Source organism: Hemibagrus wyckioides, linkage group LG28 (assembly GCF_019097595.1).
Source record: "Hemibagrus wyckioides isolate EC202008001 linkage group LG28, SWU_Hwy_1.0, whole genome shotgun sequence".
Classification (NCBI taxonomy): Eukaryota; Metazoa; Chordata; class Actinopteri; order Siluriformes; family Bagridae; genus Hemibagrus; species Hemibagrus wyckioides.
Genome location: NC_080737.1, coordinates 15,289,146 through 15,298,928, shown reverse-complemented (window position 1 = coordinate 15,298,928; position 9,783 = coordinate 15,289,146). Strand labels below are relative to the sequence as shown.

The window sequence follows — 9,783 nt, the reverse complement described above, 5'->3', positions numbered from 1 at the left end:
TGTGAAAGTACGGTAGAAAAATTGGAATTAAATAATACGTATATAAAGTGAACATTTTAACCCATTAAGTGGCATTTAAGAATTATAGTAAGATGCCTGATTGCTAGATAGTATTCAAAATCTAATCAGAGCCTTATAATATATAAGGCTAACACCTAAATAATAGCAATGCATAGTGATGATGCAGGTGAAAGAAGACTATGGTGGTGATTATAGAGCTTATCATAAAAATCAGGAAACAGTTTCATATACACTCTAAAATATAAAGTTACCAACTGTACTTTTCCTTGTACTGTAAGGCACATCTTATGTAGGTTTGCTATGTATCTTTTACTTAGGAAGATTCGTGTGGTGTACCTTTAAATACACTTTAGAATAGAGATCAAATTATGTTTAAAAGTACACGCTATTTACGTTCAGGCGAAAGATGCAAAATAAAAATAAATAAATAAATAAATAAATAAATAAATAAGAATAAGAAAAATGCCAATGCGTTATGCATCAAGTTCAATATATGCTATAAATAACTAAACCATATTAATGGCACACACCCCTCCCATAAGATCCATCAGTAATTCTGGAAATGTACGGGATTATTTTCAAGTTTTCGATTCGAATGTTGTGTAACAGTGTAAATACAATAAAAAGCAAGCCTATTTGTATTTATGCTTCTTATGAATAAGATTAGATTTAGATTTACGCGTGCTCAGTCTTTGTTCGGATTTATTTCTGCCAAATATAAAGCTGCAGGTTGTGAATGGTGTGGGGGGGAGGGGGGCTGAACGGTACCGGTACACGCATGAGGCAGTGATTTCTTACGACTCTGCTTTGCTCTTCTTCGCTGGCTCCCACAGATCGCTTGCTCACGCGCGCCCTGTGTCTGTCGACGTTATTCGCGCAAACAGCGAGCGAGGCAGCGCAGTCTCGCGGCGGCAATCGAGTTTTTCCAAACACCTCTTTATAAGTCCGAAGTCTTTCCCCTCCACCCGACCTGTTAAAACCACGCCTACGGAGGCACACAATTGGTCCCGAAAGCGTCAAAGAGCCAATCAACGGAGTCTGGCGTCTGGCAACGCGCGTCACATCCACACGGCTCTGGAGCTCATGGAATTCAGAAGCACTGGTAAGATCTCGGTGCTGGGAACTCGCCACCTCCGCGCGGGCCAAACGGACTTTCTCCAACGTTGGTGTGTGTGTGTATTTGTGTTTTTGTTTTTGTTTTTTGTTTTCTTTTTATAGGAAATGTGTGTGCGCGTGAAGACATGGGCTATGTAATAAACTAATGGACTCGGGGAAATTAATTTGAGCCACCGGTGCGTCTGTGTGGAAGGAGTGATCTAAAGGCAGCGAACGCGTTTCCAGCAGAATGTAGATTTTGAACACCAGCAACATGAACGCATATTTATAAAAAAAAAAAAAAATCACTGTGACTCGCACTCTTTTGCTTTTGTTTTTGTGTGTATTTGTTTCTTTTTCGTCTTGCTTAAGCGAGCTGTACACACGCACGACAGACAGCATTTGAAGATAAACTGTACAGCAACGCCGACGAGGACTTAATGGATAGCCTTCTCTTGTTCTCTGTTGCAGTCACTTTACTGGAATCCATCTAACGAAGAGCACCACGCTACTCGAACCTAGGCGGTGGATGCTTAGGTTTTATTTACAAAACTGGATTTGTGCGGATTTCTAAAAAACTGGATAAAGAATCGGACTCTGTAGCGCTGTTAGAAAACTCAAAGCAAGACACAACTTCTAGACTATCAGATATTGCTATATGCAATATCTGGACTTTTGGATGACCTTCCTGATGAGAGATCCAGTTATCCAAGGCTCGAGTATGGCATACCACCCGTTTTTGCCTAACCGGGGTCCAGAGTTTGCCATGAGTGCCATGCTGGGCCACCAGCCGCCCTTCTTCCCCGCGTTGGCACTGCCACCGAACGGCTCGCTTTCGCTACCAGGAGCGCTCGGGAAGCCTATTATGGAACAGTTGATGGGCACCGCGGATTCGGGCCTGCATTTCTCCTCTCTGGGGCATCAGGCCGCCGCTGCTCATCTTCGGCCTCTTAAAACACTCGAGCCGGAGGAGGAAGTGGAGGACGACCCAAAAGTTCATCTCGAAGCGAAGGAACTTTGGGAGCTCTTTCACAAGTGCGGCACAGAAATGGTTATCACCAAATCAGGAAGGTAAACCGAGGCGATATACTGTCCGTGTTTACTGTTATCAGTAGGCAAGGAGATACTCTTTTTTGCATTGATTTACTGATTTGGGGGGTGGGGGGGCTCTCACTATATTTTTAGCAATTAGCATGTCTGAGCATGAGACACCCAGGAAAACATATGAAGTGCTTTAGAATATACATTGGCGCCTAACATGGTAATATAATTTTACAATGTTAAATGTAATCCAACCTATGCTACTTTTATTGCATCAGTTTATAGTAATCATATTTTATGACTGATATTAATGCATTGTGACCTGTCATAACGTGCCACAATTTAAGAAAAGCAGGCCTGGTGCAAAGTTTATGACAAGTCCGAAGACATTTTTTTAATTACACCCAGGCATGAATTTTGTAGCTTCACAAAATGCTACAAATCTCCTGTGTACTGAACAAATGAAAACTAAATAAATAAATAAATAAATTAATTAATTAAACTATTATTATTATTATTATTATTATTATTATTATTATTATTATTATTATTATTATTATTATTATTATAGACTGAGCTTTTTTGATCGAAGGTTGCAGTTATATTTGCAATATACTGGGTAGTGGGTAAAGGTTAGGCGTACTCATGCATCGAGGCCAAAATATTTCAACACCAAAATGATTTGTTGATATTTTCATAGACTGACACCGGATGTGCTACTGATTTTGATCAAATAGCAACACTTCCAAAGTCAACAGGTTACAGTGAATACAAATTTATTCAAACCTATTTGTTTCCTATTTCTTGCAGACGAATGTTTCCTCCGTTTAAAGTAAGATGCACTGGCCTGGACAAGAAAGCCAAATATATTCTCTTGATGGATATTGTAGCGGCTGACGACTGTAGGTATAAATTTCATAATTCGCGTTGGATGGTGGCCGGTAAAGCTGACCCCGAAATGCCAAAGCGCATGTACATTCACCCGGACAGCCCAGCAACTGGCGAGCAATGGATGTCCAAAGTCGTCAACTTTCACAAACTTAAACTGACCAACAATATCTCGGATAAGCATGGATTTGTAAGTGGAATTTATACTGTATTAATCATTATGTATTAATAATCCGCTGTTTTATATTGTCTTCTTTTGCTTATTATTATTATTGTTATTACTGTTGTTATTATTATTATTAATAGTAGTAGTAATAGTAGTTGTAGTAATAGTATACATTTTTTAAAATACGCATTGGTTTTTTCATTCCAAATAATTTTGCTGGGTATTAATGTCTGGATTTTAATATCTGTATTTCCTAAAAAATACAAATACCAAAAAGTCACGTGTTTTATGGAAGCAGAAGCTGTCTTAATGACGTATGACATGCACCATAGGCCTCGGCTAACAAGGAATAAGAAAACTTCATGCGTATTCTTTAATGGTTCTGCAGACTGTTTTTTATGTGACACACGTTTCTAAGCTATGTGCGTTTTTTAAAATTTACTAGGCCTTGTTTTCATTGCAGACAATTTTAAACTCCATGCACAAATACCAGCCAAGATTTCACATTGTTCGGGCCAACGACATTCTCAAACTCCCCTACAGCACGTTCAGAACTTACGTTTTCCCCGAGACTGATTTTATTGCTGTTACTGCGTACCAAAACGACAAGGTAGGTGAAGTTCTAAGCTGAATGGTTGCTTTATTTTCTCTGGTTCCGATTATATTTTCCTCAGCAACTGTAGAACCGCATTGTGCATTTTTAAAAAGGTCGCTGGAGCTTTGAGATCTTTTAAAATGCTTTCAAATGTTTGATTTATTACCAACACTAGTCCATGCTCAGATGTAGAACACAAAATGTTTTTCCTTTAAAGTGTAGGCTAGACCTCTCAGGAATGTATGGTTTACAGGTTATCTCAATTATATTTAATCACACGGGGTCGAGGATTTGGCAATCTACCCGGACACTGAAGTGTGTGTGTGTGTGTGTGCGTGCGTGCGTGTTAGAGAGAGGGGGGGCAAGCGAGAGTGAGGGAAGGAAGGATAGATTATGGACGGGCACAATTATGTATGTATGCGTGTGTGTGTGGGTGTGTGTGTGGGTGTGTGTGGGTGTGTGTGTGTGTGTGTGCATTCTCATAATACAATGTACATTTCCCAAACAATTTTAATATAATGGAGCAAAATTGTTATATTGGACAGAAATTCACCTGAGTGCAAGAAAAAAACAACATGCGCGAGGAAAGAGAATAATACTAATAACAACAGTTGTAGTTGCGTGTGTGTGTGTGTGTGTGTGTGTGCTGCCAGGCTGTGAATGTAAACGCATTTTACGAGTGCAGGAAATCTCTTCAGACCACCTAGGTTAACCTACTTGAAAAATCATTAAAAAAAAAGAAAGAAAGAAAGAAAGAAATAAGTAATAACGAAAAACAGCACCTGTAAAATTAAATTAGATTATCAGCATAATTATCAAAATACATCTTTGCCTGTATAGATGGTCCGTTAAAACCAACACCAAAACAAATATTTTGAATATTTGATTACTGATATTTATCTTTCATTTCAGATTACACAGCTGAAAATCGACCACAATCCATTTGCTAAGGGTTTTCGAGATACTGGAAATGGAAGACGTGAAAAAAGGTAAATGAGTATATGATTTATTCTAAAAATAAATAAATAAATAAATAAATAAATAAATAAATAAATAAATAAATAAATAAATAACACACAATGAAGATTATTTAAATAATGTGCAAATGGTTGTTATTTATTATTTTATATGCCATTTATTAAAAATAAATAAATAAATGAGTCACCTAATAATTTCAAATATTTAACTGCATATTAAATTAAACTAAATAATTGGGCTTCGTCACATTAACGGGACAAATCGGTGCTGTTTCCACTACAGAAAACAGCTGGCCTTACAATCCTTACGATCCTACGAGGAACCGCAGAAAAAAGAGAACGGCACGTCTGACGATTCATCCGGAGAACAGACTTCATTTAAATGTTTTCGTCCAGCTTCATCTCCTGCAGTGGCCACCGTGGGTCGGCAGAGTCTTAAAGGTAAAGCTGCACGTTTATGTAAACCGAAGAGACAAGCAGAGAAGCCCTACAAGCCATCATAATCTACATCATAAAATATTAAACACTTTATTTTATATATATATATATATATATATATATAGTGTGTGTGTGTAGTAAATTTCGTTTGATGATGATGATTGCAATTAAATACATTTTTCTTCTAATAAATAAATGATCATTCATATTATGTTTATATATATAATAATAATAATAATTCAATAATTAATACGATGCAAGAGTTTATTTTGTTATTGTTACTGACAACGAAATTACAGCACATCGTAAAAGCTGTACTTTTTATTTACATGTCAACACCATTGTAATAAGCAAATAGAATTGCACACCGTTAGATGTAGCCTTAGTTGATAAGCCAAGACAAAATATCGAGTTCTAACTATCAGCCTGACTTTATCATTTCCCCCCCAGACTTCTGTGACAGCGACGAAGACAGTGACGAGGACGAAAGAGACGTAAACCCCAAAGAAGGACCAGACTCCAGCAAAATCTCCACCACCACCACTGAAGACGCAAAGGAACGCGAGGGTGCTTTGAACAAACTCAACTCGTTTGGGGAAAGCGACTCTCGTTTGAGAGAGAGCAGGACTGAGAAAAGCCGTGCCGATTCGCGACACAGCCCTGTAACGCTCATTTCCAGCACCACGCGCTCGGGAGAAGATCACAAAAGTCCCGCAGGAGAGCAGCCCAAACTGGACGAGTGCCGCTCCGTTAGCAAGGAGAGTTATACGACACCATTGACTGTTCAGACAGACGCCGGCGTGCATCTGAACCAAAGCCACTTACACAATTTCGGATTTCCGCCCGGTTTGGCCGGGCAGCAGTTTTTCAATCACTTGGGAAGCGCCCATCCTTTCCTCTTGCATCCCAGTCAGTTCAATATGGGAGGTGCGTTTTCCAATATGGCCGCCGGGATGGGGCCATTATTGGCAGCCGTGTCCTCCGGAGGAGTGACCAGCATGGACACGGCCAGTATGGCGTCACCGTCGCAAAGTCTGACTGGAGCGCCGGGAGTGCCTTTTCATCTGCAGCAACACGTCCTGGCATCTCAGGTAAATAGTCTTGTAACCGTGACTACCCTTTTCAACCTTTTTTTTTTATTAGACTCCTTTGTGTGTGTAGTGTTTATACACAGACAGCTAGGTTATGTGATTTTTATCGTTAACTTTGATTGCTCAAGGTGTGGCAGTACTTGTTTAACAGTGTTTTCCACCAAGATCATAAATCACGAGTAAAAGCCTACCCTAATTTGAACTATGAAAACAGCTAGTATGTGGACCAGTTACGTTAAGGCGGTGTTTCGTTCGTTTATTACTGGTTTTGTAATATCTTAAAAATATGTGATTTTTCATTTCTTATTTCTAAGCCCATGTAAAAGAAACGTTTTCAAAATTTAGTAGGAAATATTGTGTCGTATTATGTTTTTTAGGGGAAAAAAACATATGGCATTAACACAAATTATAATTGTGTTAAAGGTCAATTATGATACAGTGGTTTCTTATCACTTGTGCAAAGCTTATTGCTTTAAATAAATCTGAGCCTTTTTTTCGTATGCCAAATGTATATAAACTTTTTAATCACGTGCAACCTGTTATTTTTGATGGGGGAAACTTACATCAGTTCAGTACTTCGGTGAAACTATATCAGCTTATCGATTTTTTGGGGCTGCTTTTTTATGGATAGAAAAATTGTCTTATTTTGATTGATTAATTGATAATTGTCTTTAATGTTGTTATAGAGGGCTTTTTTTCCATTCTTTTTTTTATCTCCTTGCAGGGATTGGCGATGTCTCCTTTTGGAGGCCTTTTCCCATATCCCTATACGTACATGGCAGCAGCAGCTGCTGCCTCTTCCGCGGCAGCCACCTCCTCGGTTCATCGCCACCCGTTCCTTAACGCCGTACGCCCGCGGCTCCGGTACAGCCCTTATTCATTACCGAGTGTCCCGGACAGCACTTTGCTCACAACCGCCATTCCTCCCATCGACCTCAAGGGGGACGTCATGGCGTCTAGTCCGGTATCTGCGACTCTGGACTCCACGTCTGAGGTGACCAGCCGCTCTTCGACCATATCATCCGGCTCCGTGTCTCTTTCTCCCAAAACGGGCTCTGAAAAAGATTCAAACAACGAGTTGCAGAGCATTCAGCGCCTTGTGAGCGGACTCGATTCAAAGCAGGACAGAGAGCGAAGCGTATCTCCATAATAATACATATTATTATTATTAATTATTATTATTAATAATAATAATAACAAAACATGATCTGCATTGGGAATCATTAAAGGACATCGATGATATGGATCGTGTACGACGACGCCCTTCTAGCGAAAGCGGGTTTACATAGGCTGCGGATCTATAAATAAAGAAAATGTTCGATTTAAAAAAATGCACTTTGGTAAAAGACAAAATTAAAAAAAAAAAAAATCTTAGTTGTGTTCTCGTCTTGTTAAATTAAAACGATATCCTTTTTTTTCTCCTGATGTTTGAATAGATTACCGTAGAAGTATTGAAAATGAACAGCTTGGCAAGGAAGATGTCACAGGTCGAATAAGCTGCTGCTGTCCTATCTACGTTTTATGTCAAGTTGCTGGAGGGTGTCAATAGAGTAATTTTAATATGCACTCTTAATAGATTCATAGTTTATTGGATATCTCTTTATCTAATAAAAACAAAAAGACTGCTGTGTTTTTTTTTTTACTTAGTTATTATATAGTTTATTATTTTAAACCTGTCATTACTGCCAGATGAAAGCAGGCGTTCTGCATGTCACGGTTTTTGTTTTGTTTTGTTGTTTTTTTATTACCAAATACACACCAACTACATCCAGCGTGAAATATGACGAAGCAGTGCGTGCAATATTACTTAACGGGTTTACTTTCATCTCATGTGTAGACTCATGTGCCCTAAGTCATTGAGCAAACATTGGGGGGAAAGAAACTGTAACCTAAAGTTCTGAATTTGCAATCACTCAAACAGCCACGTGTACATAAATACATGGGTTAAACCCAAAATTAATCAAACCATCTGATATTGTAAGCTACCCCGAGGTACACACACAAAAAAAAAAAAACAATCCAGCGTTAATAGGAATTGGGGGAATGGGGAAGCGAACTGACGGATGCGGTTCTAATGACTATAATGTAAATAGTGACATATACTGTAGCTATAAAGTATTTATGTAATTATTTCATATGAATATTGCGTGTAAATATGATGGAGTTGGTTTCTTCCTAGGGGATCTGTTATTAATTTATTGTTGATATACTGTGTAAAAAAATCGTTGGTGAGATATTCTCTTTGCTTATGACATTCACAATGACGTCCCTCTCTGACTATGGATTGTAATGAGCCCCGCAAAATATCTGCAGTGCTAGGTTCCTAGCAGACCCATGTGCCATTGTTCCATACTGTTCTGTGTTAAAAGTGTTTCTGTTCAAACGCATTAAAGGCGACAGCGCATTGCGCCAGTGTCTTCATACTGATGATAAATTTCTTTCTTTCTTATTTTTCCCCCTACAACAACAACAAAAATATCATGGAAAAATATTCAACGTTTGTTGCCAGAAGTGTAAAGTAAGATATTTTTTGTATATATTTGTTTTTTTGTTTGTTTGTTTTTTTATTATAATTATTTAATTTTGAACAGTTTACATCAGCAGTGTTTTCTTGAAAGTGTCAATAAAGAAGTCAAATCAATGAAGATTTACATTTGGATGAAGAAAGCTTAAAAGATGTAGATAATTTCTTAAAGACTGTCAAATGTTTGGTCACATACAAAGAAATATAAAGTGCAGAAAAGGAGGCTAAAATCAGTATATTTACTCAGTTTCTGTTGGCAGTATACCGTAGTATACAAATATTCTAGATTATACACTCTCGGAAATAAAGGTTATACTAATCCTTGTCTCTGGCTTAGAACACAATATGGTGAACCTTTAGTATTTTTTTGTTTTGTTTTGTTTTTAAGGTCCAACAATGTACCCCCAAATAATTAAGTGTTTACTGTAAAAATATTCAATCTAAAAGTTGATGGTAAAAGCACATTTATTTCAGAGAGTGTATTATATGGTATTTAAAACTGTGCAGCATGAAAATAGAGTTCTTATGCAAATGATAGAAGCTGTGAGCTGTGCTATTAATGTAAAACAAAATGTTTCTTCTGATACGTGTTTCTCACGATATCTCTTCCCAAATCAGTCCTGGAAGTGGTCAAAGTGAAAGCATCAGCACGGCTCGACCTGTCCGGAATTCCTTACTTGACATTAAGCTGTATGGAGCCACTAAGCTTTATGAGGGCCACCGTGGCTCCAGCGAACTCAGTGTTTGTTTCCAACCTGGAAGAATGTAAAATAACGTGTTTGCCCACTCGCTTGCGCCCGAAGTCACAGGTTTATCAAAGCACCTATCTTTATTTGTATATAGTATGGTTAATAAGTAACGTCGGTGGCGCTGGAAAATAGGGGTAAACATCGGGCGAACTATCTCAATTGCTCCTTCTATTGCTCACCTGGCGCCTTCGATATCTA

The 9,783-nt window shown here is 38.3% G+C and overlaps 1 protein-coding gene across 3 annotated transcripts; it reads left to right on the top strand.

The window, feature by feature from the left end:
• The first annotated feature begins 883 nt into the window (after positions 1 to 883).
• Positions 884 to 9,304, top strand: tbx3a (T-box transcription factor 3a). 3 transcript variants are annotated; one of them, XM_058383630.1, is made up of 7 exons: positions 884 to 1,187; positions 2,968 to 3,235; positions 3,657 to 3,821; positions 4,719 to 4,795; positions 5,067 to 5,224; positions 5,672 to 6,312; positions 7,037 to 9,304. In XM_058383630.1, the coding sequence occupies exons 2-7, from the start codon at positions 2,972 to 2,974 to the stop codon at positions 7,460 to 7,462; spliced, it is 1,731 nt and encodes a 576-aa protein (XP_058239613.1). In that variant the 5' UTR covers positions 884 to 1,187; positions 2,968 to 2,971; the 3' UTR covers positions 7,463 to 9,304. The 3 variants fall into 3 exon arrangements, with proteins under 3 accessions (XP_058239613.1, XP_058239611.1, XP_058239612.1); XM_058383628.1 differs by having other exon boundaries at positions 884 to 2,187; positions 7,037 to 9,300; XM_058383629.1 differs by having other exon boundaries at positions 890 to 2,187; positions 3,675 to 3,821; positions 7,037 to 9,273.
• The last annotated feature ends 479 nt before the right edge of the window (positions 9,305 to 9,783 follow it).